This window comes from Saimiri boliviensis, chromosome 4 (assembly GCF_048565385.1).
Source record: "Saimiri boliviensis isolate mSaiBol1 chromosome 4, mSaiBol1.pri, whole genome shotgun sequence".
NCBI lineage: Eukaryota > Metazoa > Chordata > Mammalia > Primates > Cebidae > Saimiri > Saimiri boliviensis.
The window spans coordinates 53,001,718-53,020,458 of record NC_133452.1 but is presented as its reverse complement, the minus strand read 5'-3'; the positions used below and the strand labels follow the sequence as shown (position 1 = coordinate 53,020,458).

Genomic DNA, 18,741 nt, shown 5'->3' with positions numbered 1-18,741 from the left:
CACTGAGTTCTCTCAGAAGTATGACATAATTTCTTATAGTGTGATCCACAAATAAGTCACACATAAATATTCAACCAAGAGAGTTCTATAAAGCTAACTACAAGATCAACATGATCTCTCAGATTAATGCTAAGTCTAAATTTAAAATCTGCATTTATGGCAATATGCAAACTGACCAAAAACTGAGAGTAGGATGGCCAATTCAGCTTACATCTCCACTTGTTAAATCACGTTAATTAAGCCAACATTATACTAGAGCTAAGTAGAGATATAATTTTGATGTCTTGAAACTGAGACTTTAGAACAACAAATGCAACAGTTAAAATCAAACACCAATAAGACTAACTCTGCTGTAGATGATTGATTCACTTTAGGGAAGAGCACATCGTGTTAATAATAAATATTTATCATGAATAAAAATAAGAAGTAATTTGTTGTCCAGGAAGCATGGCATCATGTGCAAATTAAAACAAAATCAAATTTTTGGTCCTGGCTAGTCAATGGTAGGCACAATTATAAATCCTCCAATATAAGACAGTTTCCTGAAACTTCATCCTATTATATTCTGAGATGTTGTGTTGGTGATACATTTTATCTAATATGGGAAGTTCTCCTCTATTTTAGTTTATTTTTTCAAGGAAAAAAGTCTTGAGGGAGATCTGTTTTCAAAACCAAACATTTAGTAATATCAGTTACTGCAGAACTATACTTCATTACAACTCAAGGTTTGTTAGAGTCCAGATCCAAACATGACATTTCTAGAAAAGGAATTTCTCAACCAGAAATTTGGATGAAGTGCTTAAATCCATGAGGCCCAGGAGTTTGGATGGTCACTCTGACCATCAAGTGAAGATGGTCCATGTAGAGATTAGAGCAGAAATCATTTCAACCCCAAACCCAAGGATCACAAATGATAAAGAAATAAAGAAATACTCCTCTTCCAGTCACCAAGGGTTTCCCCTTGTGCATACTGATTGTCCTTGGATGTTTTCAGAAATGTCTCTAATACGCTCTGCACTGCCAGTGCTCTGGGTAGCATTTGTGTGTCGCTTCTTCCACATTACCATGTTACGTGTTATTTTTACTTTTATCAGAAAACCATTTAATTTTTAAAAATTAATTTCAGGTATGATGCCAGCTTGAAATCGGTTCCTCCTCCGGACTTTGGCACCCCTACACTGCATTATTTTGAAGACTGGGGTGTCGTGACTTATGGAAGTGCACTACCTGCAGAAATCAATAGATCTTTCCTTTCCTTCAAGTCTGGAAAACTGGGGGGACGTGCAATATATGACATTGTCCACCGAAACAAATACAAAGATTGGATCAAAGGATGGAGAAATTTTAATGCAGGCCATGAACATCCTGATCAAAACTCATTTACTTTTGCTCCCAATGGTGTACCTTTCATTACTGAGGCTCTGTATGGGCCAAAGTACACCTTCTTCAACAATGTTTTGATGTTTTCCCCAGCTGTGTCAAAGAGCTGCTTTTCTCCTTGGGAGGGTCAGGTCACAGAAGATTGCTCATCAAAATGGTCTAAATACAAGCATGACCTGGCAGCTAGTTGTCAGGGGAGAGTGGTTGCAGCAGAGGAGAAAAATGGGGTGGTTTTCATCCGTGGAGAAGGTGTGGGAGCTTATAACCCCCAGCTCAACCTGAAGAATGTTCAGAGGAATCTCATCCTCCTACATCCACAGCTGCTTCTCCTTGTAGACCAAATACACCTGGGAGAGGAGAGTCCCCTGGAGATAGCAGCAAGCTTCTTCCACAATGTGGATGTTCCTTTTGAGGAGACTATGGTAGATGGCGTCCATGGGGCTTACATCAGGCAGAGAGATGGTCTCTATAAAATGTACTGGATGGATGATACCGGCTACAGTGAGAAAGCAACCTTTGCCTCAGTGACATATCCTCGAGGCTATCCCTACAATGGGACGAACTATGTGAACGTCACCATGCACCTCCGAAGTCCCATCACCAGGGCAGCTTACCTCTTCATAGGGCCATCTATAGATGTTCAGAGCTTCACCATCCACGGGGACTCTCAGCAACTGGATGTGTTCATAGCCACCAGTGAACATGCCTATGCAACATACCTGTGGACAGGTGAGGCCACAGGACAGTCTGCCTTTGCTCAGGTCATTGCTGATCATAACAAAATTCTGTTTGACCAGAATTCAGCCATCAAGAGCAGCATTGTCCCTGAGGTGAAGGAGTACGCTGCTATTGTGGAACAGAACCTGCAGCATTTTAAGCCAGTGTTCCAGCTGCTGGAGAAGCAGATACTGTCCCGAGTCCAGAACACAGCTAGCTTTCGGAAGACTGCTGAGCGGCTGCTGAGATTTTCAGATAAGAGACAGACAGAGGAGGCCATTGACAGGATTTTTGCCATATCACAGAAACAGCAGCAGCAAAGCAAGTCAAAGAAAAACCGAAGGGCAGGCAAACGCTATAAATTTGTGGATGCTGTCCCTGATATTTTTGCACAGATTGAAGTCAATGAGAAAAAGATTAGACAGAAAGCTCAGATTTTGGCACAGAAAGAACTACCCATAGATGAAGATGAAGAAATGAAAGACCTTTTAGATTTTGCAGATGTAACATATGAGAAACATAAAAATGGAGGCTTGACGAAAGGCCGGTTTGGAGAGGCACGGATGGTGACAAGTACTCACAGCAGGGCCCCGTCACTGTCTGCTTCCTATACCAGGTTGTTCCTGATCCTGAACATTGCTATTTTCTTTGTCATGTTGGCAATGCAACTGACTTATTTCCAGAGGGCCCAGAGCCTACATGGCCAAAGATGTCTTTATGCAGTTCTTTTAATAGATAGCTGTATTTTATTGTGGTTGTACTCGTCTTGTTCCCAATCACAGTGTTAGCACTGAAACTATAAATTGCCTGGTCATTTTGTGATCACGAGAGTCTATGCAAAATAATTTCATTACCCCAGTGTATCAGATTTTTTCCCTCAAATTCATTTAAACAAATTAAGGGAAGATGTTTTGACACAAGAAAGCTGGAACATGGAGAAATTGAAGCAGGAAAAGAATTTATCAAAGTGGTAAAAATAGCTTGGTGGTCCCATGGTGTTTCTGGAAGTATTTGGCATTGCTAATTGAGCAGTCCATATAGTACAGGTGTCCCCAAACTACGGCCCGCGGGCTGCATGCAGCCCCCTGAGGCCGTTTATCCGGCCCCCTGCCGCACTTCAGGAAGGGGCACCTCTTTCGTTGGTGGTCAGTGAGAGGAGCACAGTATGTGGCAGCTCTCCAATGGTCTGAGGGACAGTGAACTGGCCCCCTGTGTAAAAAGTTTGGGGACACCTGATACAGTACTACTTTTAGAAGAAACAAAAAGTCTGTTTTTTAAAGTAATGTTTTTTCTTATGAGAAAAAGGTTTAGATAGAATTGGGTTTTATTAATATTAATTTAATGCTATTAGCAATTTCCATATACTATATTATGGAAAAGACTGAGGAATACAATTCTGAGAAATATTTAAAATGTTTTAATGGTATAGTCATGTTCGAAGGTAAATGTTGCTAAGTCCTGGTATGATGGTGTCAGCTTCCTTGGGGAGGTACTTCTTTAGTTAGGTGACTAACAGGATCTTTTACTACAGATCTGGATGGCTATTCAGATAACATAGCAAAAATGATAGCAGAAGGTCATTAAAAACTTAAAATATATTTTGTTAGAAAACATTTATCTATGAGGGAATATTTCCTTGATGCTGGTCTCTGCACACATGTAATTGGTTACTTGTAGGCATTCGTTGGTTGTTCAGTAAGTAAGACAATTATAGATAACTTAATACCATATTTTCCTTATATGGAAAACTGTTGTAGACCCATGACTAAACCTTTCAAAATAAAATATTTTCTGTGATGAATGTTGATTTTAATACCAAAGAAGATGGAAAATCTAAAATTTGGAAATGATTCTTATGTTTTTTAACAGAAAACCTTCTTCAAGTTTATTTTGCTAAATAAACAGATCATAATTGTGAATTCTTTCTAGTATCTTTCTTCTTTGTTCCATTATATTCAAGATACATTAACATTTTTGAAAATTTTTGAAGAGAGATATCTATCTCGACATGTATTCATTAAATGTATAAAGTAGTTTGACTTTACACATGTGCACATAAATGTATAAAGTAGTTTGAATCAAAAGAAGTATTTTCTCTGCTTATTAACATTGTTTAAACAAATTTTAAATATTTAAAACAATAGCCAACTTCTGATATTTAAGTAGCACCCAACTTTTTAAAGCATAAAGTTTTCAGTCAGCTCCTCAGAAGGTAACACACCATAGAATACTAGAAAAATATTCCAGTTTATATTTGAGCATAAGAAAAGGAACATAATAAATTATTGAGTCATATATTTCTCCTTTGAAATAGAAAATATATTGAGCTCAAATTTTACAGTTAAGGACACACTCACTGATTTATAGGTGTATAGTAACAACAGTAATCTTTCCTCTTACTTGCTCTTTTAGTTCACAGCAATACCAGTATGTAACCAAAAGCCAAGTTGGAGAAACTTATGAGTATCTTTCTGCAGTTCTAATTTTGAACCTTCTTGCATAAAGACAACACACGTTTGACTTTTAACTGTGCTTTACTTATTATGCTTGGAATCTAGAAAACGACTTCTGAGGAAGTAATTTTTTTCCCCTCTCATGGAAAGTCTCTAGGGAGGATGTCATTACATACTGTTTAAAAGAATAATGTTTTCAAAAGAATAATGCTTCCGTTTGTCCTGCATGGATGCTCTTACTAGGATTTAAACTTGCTTTATGTGACAGATTCTCCGTTTACTTAACCTCATTCGACATTCCTCTCTTTTTCTCATTCAAAAGGAGGAATTGTCTGAAATGATCAAAAGGAAATTTTGAAAAAAAAAAAAAAGGAAAACTACTCTTTGAGGTTACCAAGCAAACCTGATCTCAGATCCAAACTGAGACATACTTTGTAACAGAGATGAAAAGTGCAAGTGAGTGCCAAACTCACTTTTCTTTTGTTTTCATTAGGTTAAGGCTAAACAATACTTTAGTCACCACAGCCTCACCCAGTCTAACATATTAGTTCATTTTAAAGTAATTTTTAAAAATATACGTCTTTAAAACAAAATGAATTAAAATTACATGCGGTTTTTTTTCTTCTTCTAATGAACCTGGTATTTACTTCCTTAAAAAGAAATTTCCTCAGGCAGTGGTTTAAGTGGTTAAGTGAAAAAAAAAAAAAAACTAAAACAAATCACAGGTCTTCATAATGAAACACGTTTTCTATCAGGGATAGTGCATATTTGAGTAAAACTAAGGAACTTTTGGTAACTTGAAAACCAAGCAATGTTAAATCTCTCTTGAAACTGAGTAATCAATTATGGAATCTGTTTCATTGCAGCTCACTATGACAGGAGTGTTTCAAGTTCATTGGATAACATGTGAGCTGTTGTTCAGGGGATTGGCGGGACTCTTGGTCCTAGCCTTAAAGAAAATTGGAGAATCACTAGCATACAGAGCTTGTCTGTGCAGTGAAAGTGGTATATTTCTGGGAAGCGAAGGTGGGAGTATTGTCTGAACCTCGGAGTTCTATGCTGCAGTGAGATGACCATGCCACTGCACTCCAGTGTTAAGAGACAGAGTGAGACCCTGCTTTGGGTTTTGGGGTTTTTTGTTTTTGTTTTTGTTTTGTTTTGTTTTTGGTATGTTCCCTTGTTTGTAACTGATTAGCTTATTTTAGTTGATGGTAGATGAGATTTATGATGTGGATGAGACTAGGAATCTTCTGAGATAACATTCTTTTGAGAACATTCTTTTAATTATAAAAGTTAGGTGGAAGACCTTGTTCTGGAACTAATTTAATTATTAAAATGTGTTGTATCACCTAAGATATTCTTCCACAAATATTTTAGTCATAGTTTTTAAGTACCACATGTTCTAAGGTTGTCAGAAAATGTCTTAACAGAATGTTTTGCCTACTGAATAATTTGTTTTTAAAAAGGAAAATTTACATTTGACTTACTCAGTTTTTAAAAAATTATTTTTATTTCTAGAAACAGGGTCTCTCTCCATCACCCAATCTGAAGTGTAGTGGCATGATCATAGCTCACTGCAGCCTCAAATTTCCCATCTCAAATCATTCTTCTGCCTCAGCCTTCTAAAGTGCTGGGATGAGGCATGAGCCCTCATGCCCAGCCAAGTTAAAAAGAAAATGTGATAGTTCACAAATCACTTACAAAAGAACCTGAAATTTCCCCAAGTGTTAGAGAAAGAAAACTATGAAATGCTGTATGTGTAAGCTTAAAAGTAAATTCGTGTGTTTTCTTACAAATTTAAAACAATATTAAAATGGATATAGTCATGGATATCAGGGGCATGTAATTTATCTTCCAAGTTTCAAAGAGTTAAAGGAGGAGCAATTAATTGTTATTCCAGAACAACAGAAATAAATCAAGGTTATACTAGGTGAACTGGGACATATGGTCATCTTTGTCATAGATCAATTCAAGAAAAAAGAGTTAGGGAAGTCTGTGAAGGTTTAACTCAAAGCTTCGTGCTTAAAAAAGGAACTTGAGATGACCTGAATGAGTCCCCTAAATCTACAGATGAGGAAATCAAGGCTTAAGCAAGAGGGGCCTGATCCTTTCCCTGTTTCCTCTGTATTCCTTGTCTGTGGCAAAGCCCACTGGCTTGATTCTCTTCTCTTTAGCTTCATGTAGAGTAGTTTCTGCAGCTTATTTAATTTATTTGCAAAATGACATATTTTTTTCAGCAATGTTTCAGCTAGATATTTGTTTTATGCATGTAATGTCAATGAAGTACTCATAAGTTTTCAAGAAGTGACTGAGATATATCATACATTCCACTACATAGTCTAAATATTTAGTTTTGGTCATCTATTTTAATATGTTCAACTTCTGTTAAACAAGACATGTAGTCACTATGTGAAGAATAAAAATAGACAAAGTTGCATTATGACTTTTCTTCTTGGGTATACAGTTTCCCTCTTGGTTTTGGGATTTTTTTAAACTGAATTTTTGTTTGGCATAAATTATAAACATTCTTGATTGAAAGAGTAAAATAGTAAACCTTATTTTAAAAATAAATAAGTAAATAAATCCTCTGTTCCTTCCCTTCTCATTCTTAGTTTGTACTTCCCAGAAGTAACCAATTTCTAATTCTTTTCGCTGTTATATCTATTATGTACTTGTTTACAATAAGGTCTAAAACTACCTACTAATGAAGATTTAGCTCTCTTATCCATTCCCCTCTTTCTTTATACCTACTGGAAGATAATAGGTGCTATGGAAGGAAAAGGCAGGGTAAGGAGACTGGGAAAAGGAGGCTGTAATTTTAAATGTGGTGATCAGGCTAGGCTTTATTGATGTCTCCACTTCTATTTGTCATTTTAAAAATCTACTGTCAATTTAGTGGGGTTTTAAGAAGGAACTGAAGGAAATTTATATATTGAGTGCAGTATGTTTAAATGGAAGTCCAATATCACTTTTCAGTTGAGTTGACAAATAACAAGAATGACAATAACATGTTTACAGAGCATCTACTGTACGTCAAGTATTGCTTTAGGAACTGAAGATATGGAAGAGAATAGGAATAATAAAAGCTGGGCCTCGTATTATTTATGTTCTAGTGGGGGCAAATAATAACAGTAGTAGTGCAAGATGTCAAGTAGTGGTAAGTACCTTGGAGAACAAAGCAAGGCGGAGGTGGGGGTGTGTAAGGTGATGGTGAACTGGTACTGTCCCATAAACAGTGGTTTCTGATGTGATTACTTATGATCAGACACTTGAAAGAAATAAGGGAATGAACCACAGAGACATCTAAGAGAGAGAAGCAATCCAGATAGAACAGCAGTGTGAAGGCCCTGAACTCAGTATGTGTTTGGTGTATTCAGGACTAGGAAGAGAGTGTGGCTAGAGCAGAGCGGTTGATCGGAGGGTGATAGGAATAGGATCAGATCATACATACCCTGATAGACTGCAGCAAAGACTTGGGACTATGAGGTGGGGAGTCACTTGCAATGCACTGAGATATGGGGGACTAGAAGGAATAAGTAGTGGAAAGTGGGTCTCGAAGGTTGTTTTAGCCATGTTAAATTTAAGATACTTTCTAAAATTCAAGTGGAGATGTACAAGCCTGGAATCCGGGGGCAGGCTCTAGCTGAAGATGTAATTGTTGGTGCCTTCTTAAAGGTTAAACAGAAATTTAGTAGCTGTGTAAGAGAAGTATATTCTGAGTGAGTGAAATAGCATAAAGAAACAAGTACGGAAAAGCAAACCTGGTTCAGGAATTCTCCAGATTGGTGGTGTTGGCCCACAGGACGTGTGATGGGGAATGGGTGAAGATCAAACTGAAAAAGCAAACAGGGAGCTATTGTGCAGGACTTTGTAGGACGTGCTAAGGAATCTGGTCTTTATTCTGCCATGATGGCTGCTCAATCATTTTTATGCCTCAGCGTAACTGAGGGCTACAATGTAAAACCCATCACTCAGCCAGCATGGCAGCAATTTTCATGGGATAGGAAATGTGTATGGGAGCAAAAGGGACATGGGTGAGGGGTGGTAATGATGCCACACACACTTGTGCGTGCGAAGCTTTGAAAAATCCCTGAGGTAGTTCTGATATGCTCCCCCCCACCATTTCCATATGTTTACTCCTTGGGGCGAGGTGGGGCAGCGAGGGGATCCCCTCTACTTAGAAATCACAGCAAGCACTGGCAAGCCATTAAAAATTTTTCTTTTTAAATAATCAGATTTGCATATTAGAAAGGCAATTTTAGCTTCAGTGTAGAAAGTGGACCCAATGGGGAAGAGGCGAGGAAACCATTTTCATAGTCTGGGTAGAAGACAGTTAGCTCCCTGAATATGTCTGGAGAGGGAATGTTTAACTCCTAGCTCACAGGCAAAATGTGTGACCAAAGGAATGTACATTTTGTGAAAGTATTGATCAGAAAGCTAATGAATTGAAGATCCTTGATGGTGTATGTGTCTGAGAATAATTTATTATAAGAAGAGCATGGTTGCCTGCCATGGCTCTGCTTCAGTCACCCTGGCTATCCCTTCATAAACACAGGAAATTGTCCAAATATTTCTGCCATTTTTATTTTCAGCTTCCCTCGTTCAGCGGCTTCACCTATAATGGTATAGCTGGAGTACAGGATGTGTATGTAGTAGCAGGTGATAGAAAATGAGACTGGAAAAGTAGACCAGGATCCAGGGCAGGAGGGTCTCTTTTCCTCACTCCATTTAATTTAAAAAAGAAATAGTACCACTTATATTAGAATCGTGATTAATGCAGGCAGTTTCTAAAGTGTCTTTTAGATTTACTTTCTAAATCAGAAAAGGAAAAGTGCTGCTCCTTCTACATATCTCTAGAAATTTGTTATGGGGAACTCTTTATCAAAGAATGTTCATAAAATTTCAGTGATGAGTCTCTGGAAACACGAACAATTCAGGCTGGACCCTTGAGGCTTTAGTTTAAGGTAGAATTTCTTAAGACAAGAGCCTGTAAAAACATTCAGTCAGCCCAGCACATTCCAGATTAAATAATGAGAAGTGGTTTTAGTATTTATTTAGGAATTCTTTTCTGAATAAAACATGTTTTCAATGGTCTAGTCACTTTCTTTTTCTTCCAAAGAAATGGTAATAACAGGACACAGAAGTACCTTTCTGTGTAAAGAGATCATCTTGTCAGTTTTCTTTACTTTTTACTTTTCAGTTTACGTTGTTTACCACTTTTTGTCCAGGATCAGAGACCACCAATAAAATAAAAGAATTCCTCTTTATTGTCTCCTTGATACTCTTGATTTCTAAACTCCTTTACTCCTCTCTTAAAGGAATTTGTTTCACTGACAAAAGAATGGATCCAGGCCATTTAGTAGAATTCAAATCTCTGTATTTTTTGATACAAAAAGGACTGGAGAGAGGAAGATATGAATGTTTTGAAAGATTAATTCACAGAATTGTTTTATCACAGTTGAAATAGCAATTGCAATAACAACTGAAAACTGATTCCTGTACTGAACACTGCCCTTAGGTGGCCCACACTTAGGAGACACAAAGTCGCTGGACCACAGCCTTTGAGGGCAGGGATTGTGTCTCTTTCTTGTTGTATATACATGGTTCTTACACAGTGCCTGGCATATATTTGGTATTCGAAAAATGCTTGATGAATTGACTGACCGAATGAATGAATGAATAAATTGGTGGATCAGTGACTGAATGGAGTACAGAAGACTCTGGTCCCAGAAGACCTTAACATTGAGCTTGCTGCAGACTGAATGTTTGCCTCGCCTAAAAATTCGTATGTCGAAGCCTAACCCTTAATGTGATGGTATTAGGATGTGGGGCCTTTGGAAGGTGATTAGATTATGAAGGTGGAGCCCTCGTGAATGGGATTAGTACCCTAATAAAAGATATCCCAGAGAGGTCCCTTGTCCATTCAAACAGGTAAGGCTACAGTGAAAAGATGGCCATCTGTGAACCAGAAAGTGAGTCCTCTCCAGATACGACTTCTGCTGTGCTTCGATCTTGGATTTCCCTGTCTTCAGAACTGTGGTAAATAAATTTCTGTTGCTTGTAAGCCACCTCGTCAATGGTGTTTTTGTTAAAGCAGTCTGAATGAGATAAGATAAAACATGGTTCTTATAATGAGCTAACATCACTAACCTCTCAGCTGTGAACTTTGGCCCTGAGAGATGTTCCAACTAGATCCTGGAGCTGTTTCAACACTGTCACCTCTGAGCTATGTGGAGTCCTTAAAATTCAGTCTGCAGGATAGGGGACATGTGAAAGACATATGTTAACAAGGTAAACAAGTGGCTGCTATAGGCCTGCTAAACACGGGGCAGCCCCAAGTGGGATAGAGAGCCCAGATGCCAAAGCACAACTTAACACGCCATTTGTGTGGGATGTTATAAACCACCAGTAATCAACAGACTGTTGCTAAGCTTCAGCCATTGCCCATAAGAATGCCTTTTGAGTTCATGGCACTGTGCAATCCAGCAAGCATGGCCATGCCAGCAGAGCAGACCTCCTAGAGAACATGGGACAATGTGGTGTGGGTGTCAAGGGTGTGGGCAAAGAGTGTGGTTGGGAGGGTTGGTTATTCAGCTGACTTTTCTGCCACACCTGCACACGTGGAGAGTCAATCATGGCACCTCAGAGTATACCGGATTTCCTGAAAATGACTCTGGCAGGGAAAATATCTTATATAAGTTAATGCATGTTTTCTCTACTTCTAAATAGGGTTTCTGTGTTCCCTAGCCCATGTTTTAAGAGTCTTATGGATGATGAGAGGATCTTTGTGAATTCACTACTGAAGAGAGGTCATTTTTTATTTAAAAAAAATAATAATAATTTGGATGTCAGAGGAAGAAGAGGGAATGAAAGAATATTTTATAATTCTGTAAAAGAAGTTTTGTTTCTTAAACGGTATGTAATGAAATGACATGTAGGCTTATTTTATGAAATGTGCTAAAATTCATAAAAACTGCCTAGTCCAAGTTTACACCATTATTATGCTAAAGCTTACTGGATAGTAATGATAATGGCAGTCTTATTGAAGCCTAGCAAAGTTTGAAGAAATTTGTGCACATCTGCATTCTGTGAGGAAGATAATAGCTACAGCCCCATCTTATAAATTAGGACAGAGAGGCTAAGAACTGTGATCAGAGACATACAGCCAACAGTAATTATGGATTATGGCATAAAGCTCAAAATGAAACAATGTACTAATACTTGAATTTTAATTTAGAGTGCTCAAAATGCTACATTATAACCATTAAAAATATTGATATTAAGCACAGTTATATCAAAACTATTAAATTTTCATTATAATTTTTACCTTTAATCTCATGAAACTTAAATGAACAAGCAAAGAAATTGTCAAAGTAGATTTTCTTTGTTAAAGATAGACTACTGGGCCAGGTGAGGTGGCTCACACCTGTAATCCCATAATTTGCAGGGCTGAAGTGGCAAATAGCTTAAGCCCAGGAGTTTGAGACCAGCCTGGGCAACATGGTGAAAGCCAGTCTCTACTAAAAATATAAAAAATAGCTGGGTGTAGTGGTGCACACCTGTAGTGCCAGCTACTGTGGAGGCTGAGGTGGGAGGATTGTGGAGCCCCAGGAGGCAAAGGTTGCAATGAGCCATGATCAGGCCTCTGCACTCCAGCCTGGGCAACAGAGCCAAACTCTGTCTCAAAAAAAAAAAAAAAAAAAAAAAAAAGATGAACTAGGATAGACTACTGAACATCCTCACATTTTAGAAATTGCTACAACTATTTGTCATAGCTTAGGATCCTGCAGCACAGCCTACGGAGATCATAAGATAACAGCTGCAAACCCAGACTTCCGCTTTTTGTGTCTACTCTCATCTTGCACCTAAACGGTGAGTCACTTTGATTGAGCTTCATAAACATAAAAGCAAATTATTTAACAATCTATCCACAATCTCCATCTCTTAATTTAGTATTGTTTCCTGGACTTTTAAGACTCTTTGTCATTAACGTTTGTGGTTTTTCAGGTGGTTGAAGTGAATGGAGTCATTGTAAAATGCTTTCAATCAGCTGATAATGCTTTATATAACATAAATCTACTTGTTATCCTTTCCTAAAGAAGAGAAGATTTGGCTAGAATAATTATTAACAGAAGATGTGGAGATATAGAAGAGACTAGAAAATATTTCACAATTAATATGTCTTTCAGACAGACAATCATCTGTCACTCATTGCTTTTTAAACCCAGCATTACATGGGAGGAACAAATGGCACTCCCATCTGGTTCTGCTTCTTTTTTTTTTTTTTTTTTCTGTTAAGGCAGATTTTTGATTTTTTGTTGTTTGTTTGCTTTTGATTGAATGTTGTCATTTCTTGGTCAAATATATGTATGTGTGTGTTTTTTAAAGAGGTCATGCCTGTTTCTTTTCTTTAACGAGCTAGAGGTATATTTTATAGAATGTTAGAATTGAAAGGGACCCCGAAGATGATCTAGCTCAACCTTCCCATTTGACAGTTGAGGAAACACCTTGTTTGGCATTTCTTTATTTTAGGGAAAGTTGGGGCACTGCCAAAATCAACACTGCCTTCTTTGACTTTTCCACTGCTTGTTGGAAAACCCTAGGATGGGGACTATAGACAAACAGGGACTAAAACAAGCAACATCCTGCCATCAGCCGTCAGTCTGGCTGCTGTGTTAATCTTCCCCCAAATAATTTCAAGTCAGTTATAGACATAAACCCTTGAATTTCATTAATTTATTTATTAAATAAAAATGGCTAACATTTTGCTAACTAAACATCTGATTCTGTCTTTGGTTCCAGGTTAGAAGAGCGAGTCAAATGTTAACAACCCGAGTACAATAGTCTATTATAAAACAGTGAATCAGCGCCCTCTAGCACATTTCTGAGTCACTACTTAAAAAAAAAAAAACCTTTTAAAAAATGTAACTGAAACTAAAATACTCTAAATACACTGTGCGGGGCTTTTTATACTATCTAGTTTTAAATTCTCATACAATTGTACATCATAACTTGAGACAGCTCTGGAAGTAGATAAAACTAACATGCAATATAGTGAGGGCTACTTCGTGTATGGAACGAGAGTTGTGGGTAGAGAGCAGCTGACTAATGAAGGAGGCAATGATGAATGAGAAGAGGCCCTGGATCCCTGGGAGCTCCCACCGTAGCAGGAGAGACAGATCCCTGGAAAGGAATGTTGCAATAGGCATGTCGAGAACTATTGCACAGTTATTTCTTTTTAAATCGTGTAAGAGCAAAAAATCAAATAAAATAGAAATGCTAACTCTGGAGGTTTTGAAGATCACTTCAATGAATAAGTTACATCAGACTGAGTATTAAAGGAAGATAGTAGTTTGCCTGGTGAAAAACACAAATGTCATTCAAGGAAGCAAGAAAAACAAGTGAGAAGGCACGGTATTGAGACAGACTGTGATATGTATGCACAGGAAATGTAAGGGGGCCAGTGGTGCTGGAAACCAGGGTGCATGGGATGAAGTGGGGTGGAGATGCGTGGAGCAAGTCTGGAATGTTCCAGATTGGCTTCCGTACCAATGTAGGGATACGGAAGTTGTCTTCTGGACAACTGGAAGTATTGGAGGTTTTCAATTGGAAAATAACATAATTGGATTGCTTTCTTTGTCTTGCCATAAAAATTAAGAAATATAATCCTTAATGAGGAGAAAATACTAAAACATTAAAAGAGATATAGTGTATAAAGCATAATTATAAACACCTCTGTAACATAAAACATTGTGAATACTCTTCATCTTCTCCCCAGTCATACATCGTTGAAGTCCCCAAAATGGTAACCACTGTCCTGATACTTAATGACTTCTCTCTTATTCCTTACAGTTTTTTCACTTCTGTCTGCATACTCAGAAAAGAGAGTCTATTTGGATGATTTCTGAACTTTTTATAAATGGAATCATACTGACCATACATATTCTTTTTGTCTGAGTTTTATGTTTTAAACATTCGTCCTTGTTGATTGTTCCTGTAGAAACATTTTATTTACATTGCTATATAATATTTTCTTGTTTGACTATTTCACAGTTTATCTTGTCTGCTGTGGTTGTATATTTTTTCTTTGGTTTTCAAAATCAGTTCTTATGTTTATTTTATCAGTTTTAACATTTATTACTAGTTCTTTTATACCAGCTTTTTAAAAATAGTCATCATGAACAATGTGAGCTTTTGTAGTCTGTATCCAGTTCACATGGTGCATAACAGTCTCTAGGGTATATTCAAATTCATTTTTTTAAAAAAATAATTTTTCTATGAGCAGTTTTAGGTTCATAGCAAAATTCAGAGGAGGGTATAGCAATGCCTCACATACCTTCTGCTCCCACACATGCATAGCCTCCCCCATTATCAATGCACCCCACCAGAGTGATATGTTTGTTGCAACTGATAAACCTACATTGACACATAATAGTCACCCAGATTCCACAGTTTATATTAGGGTTCACTCTTGTGTATATTCTACATGTTTGGACAAATGTATAATGGCGTTTTTTCATCATTATAGTATCCAGATTAGTTTCACTGCCCTGAAAATCCTCTATGTTCTGCCTGTTGATTCCTCTGCCCCAATCTTGCACCCACTGATTATTTTACCAGAGTTTTGCCTTTTCCAGAATCGTTGTAATTATACAGTGTGAAGCCTTTTAGACTGGCTTCTTTCACTTAGTAATATGCTTGTTTCTTTCATGTCTCTTCCTGGCTTGATGGCGCCTTTCTCTTTAGCATTGAATAATATTCCATTGTCTGGATGTATGATAGTTTATTCACCATTTATCCATTCACCTAATGACTGACATCTTGGTTGTTTCTAACTTTTGGCAATTACAAATAAAGCTACTATAAACATTGATGTGTACATTTTTGTGTGGGCATAAGTTTTCAATTCCTTTGGATAAATACCAAGGAGCATGATTGCTGAATGATATGGTAATAGTATCTTAGGGTTGTAAGAAACTGCCAAACTGCCTTCCAAAGTGTCTGCACCATTTTGCATTCCCACCAGCAACAAATGACATATTGATTTTTCAGGAAGTTAACTCTGGCAGGACTGAGTGGCATCAACTGCAGTGGGGTGAGGTAATGAAAATGTGGACCACATTCAGTGAGGTTGGAGAGGAAAGGTTCAAATGAGGGGTGGACCTGAAGCAGACTTAAGCTGCACAAGAAACGGAGTGGCATCACCAGTGATCCTGAATTTTCTAGTTTGAAAGATTAATATCCTTATCTGACATCAAAATTCTAGAGGAAAAATACGTTGTAACATAAAGTGAGTTCTATTTTAGTTTGAAGTGATTGCTAGACATTTAAGTGAAGATATCTGCTAGGCAGTTAGAAATGCCTATGTAGGACTTAGGAAAGGGAGATGAGGATTTGGAAATGTTAACATAGAGTTGGTTGTTGAAGCCATAGCAAAAGAGAATAATGATCATTACCAACACTTCTGAGTATTTATTACGTACCAGGCACTATTAGAAGAATGTTACGTGTATTGACTCTTAATTTTCACAATAACTAAGTGAAGAAGGTAATATTATTTTCATTTAACAGGTAACTAAGGCACAGTGAGATCAATTAGCTTGCTCAAGGTCATATGTCTAGTCAGTAGTGGTGCCAAGAGGAAATTATTCAGGGTGTGTATGTGGCAAGTACTGAACTTTAGTGAGTACCAATATTAATGGTTGGGAGGAGGAGGGACAGCCTGGGAAGGAGACTTGGGTGAACAGTCATGGAGTTTGGAGGAGAGCCAGAGAATATCATTAGCAGCCAAACTTAAATTACCTTAATAAGGTAAGTACTGCAGGTGCCTGACACTACCAGAGGAGGTCAGGTATCATGCCAAAGTACAGTCACAGATAGTCAAGCTCTGAATCTACCTGTGAATGCAACTTATTCCAGATTGGTTCGTTGCTTCCAAGAAAGGAGGTGAATTGTTTGTTTTTGAACTTTTTAAAGAAATCTAAAAGTAAAATATACATACACACACATATATATATATGTGTGTGTGTGTGTGTGTGTATGTATATTTTATATATTTCTTGCCCTTTGGTTGCTTTCTCAGCTAAAGTAAAAAGAAAAATCCCTCCCATACGTAATTCAGTTATGTGTGGGTATGGAAAGATGGTGAACAATGGGGAGTCGGGGGAGTGGACAAGAGAACTGTGCTGAGTAAACAAGACTAAAGCAGTTGAGCTGAGTAGGAAGGAGAACAGGAAGAAGTCTGGGACAGTCCCTGCTCTGCCCAGGCCTGCACCTCCACCTTCTCCCACTGTGTTTTGGTGACTCTGATGAAAGTGGGTGGGAGTAGGTGTCCAGGTGGCCCTTCAGATGCACCTGGAATCTACCCCATGATCCTGTTTTTTCCTGGTGTTGCCTTGTTCCTCTGTGGATTGGCAACCTACTGTTTTTCACAGGTTGGCAATCAAAAGATTCCTTAAGTTATTCTGAGCTGTATGATATGTTCAGATGGGCATGGCCTCTGCAGAAGGGCTCACATTCTGAGCTGAATAAAATAGGCATGGTGCTGGCTCTGCAGTAAGAGAAGAAAAAATCTAAGCCTGCTTCTCATTCATTCATTCATTGATTCACTCACTATTCCCACAAATAGGTACTGAACACTTACAATGTCCTAGGCACTATGCCAATACCTGTGTAACTAAAAGAGGATTAGGTCAGGTGTTATTCACGCCCTCTTGGAATCTATAATGTAGTGGAGGAGATAAACAAAAATTAACAAAGAACAAATGAAAGGTAAAACTCCCACATGTAATAAGGAAAAAAATGCAGCTAAAAAAGGGATGGATGGGGAACTATTTAGAAAAACTGGTCATGGAAGATGTGGTTGACATTTCCTGTACTTGTCTGTGTCAGGTTCTCTGCCTTTAAGGCATGGGAAAATACCACACTTCCTCTTTCTAGTGCAGTTAGATGAAACTTTGTGGCTAGTTCTGAACAGATATCAGTATTTGAAGCAGGGTGCTTTCTTAATTAAAAAACCCTAAAATATGTGGCATGGGCTTGGTGGTTCAGTGGTGGATAGCATAGAAATTGATAATGGGGGCTGGGGAGATCACAATTTTTGTTACATGCTGGTTTGTAAAACCAACTTCTGTATTAACTTGGAGGAAGATTATGTAGCTAAAGGAAATATGACTCTGGGGAAAGGATTGCAAAATAATGAGTCTATTGTGTTGGCAACTACTTGCTATTTTTTTGGCAAGGCTTTATAAACTAAAAAAAAAAAAAAAGAATTGGCTGATTTGTTAAAAGAATTGGTTGATTTGTTAACAAATATAAGAAGGATTAGAGATAGTTCAGAAAATCGGGGCCTTGCAAAACTGGAAATCCTGACAGGCTTTAGACCCCAAACACTAAGTCAGAAATTGAGAAAGCCTTGAAAATTAAAGTCCATTCAAATAACATGTGGAAAGATCAGATTAAAAGTATGATGTCTCCACCTGTTGATAATGCCTTTCAATAAATTAAGGAATTTCAGGGCAGATAAAATTAAGGTGTTCAATTGGATACTCAGGGCAAAGATCAAATTAAAGTTGTGGCTTTTCCATACAAAATCATAAACTCATGCATATTCATGTTACCAGTAATGGCAAGAGAGAGATAAAGATAGAAAGAGATGGAGATCTAGATAGAGAGAGAGGAAGAGACAGAGGAAGGCAGGGAGGAAGGTAGCATTAGGGAGAGGAGGATGGGCAGGGGGAGAGAGAGACAAGGAGGATGGGGTAAGAAAGCAAAATAATAAGAGTATATCTGAGAACCATATCTTGGAAAGAACTGTGGATACTGGCAAATACAGTTCAGTGAAATCAAAGAAATAAAAAGCTTATTAAAATTACCACTTGGCAAAGCCATAAAGGTCCCTATCTTGAATGTACAGAAATGTTCCTTGATTTTCAGTACTCCACTCTCTGGAGGGTCTTCTGTTATCTTCCTTTGCCACATACTAATGGCATATATCTGTCTTGGAGATTGTGTAATTTTCTTAGTGCATGTCCTACTTATGTGCGTGTCACAAGACCATAGGTGTACTTGGGCTTGTGAGTCAAACTTTGACTGTAAATCTCTCCCAAATTTTAGTAATCTTCTGCTCTCTTTGATTCCAGCAGGCTAAACTTGTCAATGGCTAAGCTATTGACAAAAAACAACAGTTCTT

General features: G+C 37.8%; 1 protein-coding gene across 4 annotated transcripts in view; it reads left to right on the top strand.

Moving 5' to 3' along the window:
- DSE (dermatan sulfate epimerase) overlaps positions 1 to 4,927 on the top strand; it is an 81,874-nt gene extending 76,947 nt beyond the window's left edge. For all 4 annotated transcript variants that reach the window (XM_010349311.3, XM_074397580.1, XM_039467464.2 and 1 more), the window contains one exon: positions 1,127 to 4,927. In XM_010349311.3, coding sequence (XP_010347613.2) covers positions 1,127 to 2,885 — 1,759 coding nt within the window. In that variant the 3' untranslated portion in view covers positions 2,886 to 4,927. The remainder of the gene's footprint in view (positions 1 to 1,126) is intronic.
- Positions 4,928 to 18,741: the final 13,814 nt, after the last annotated feature.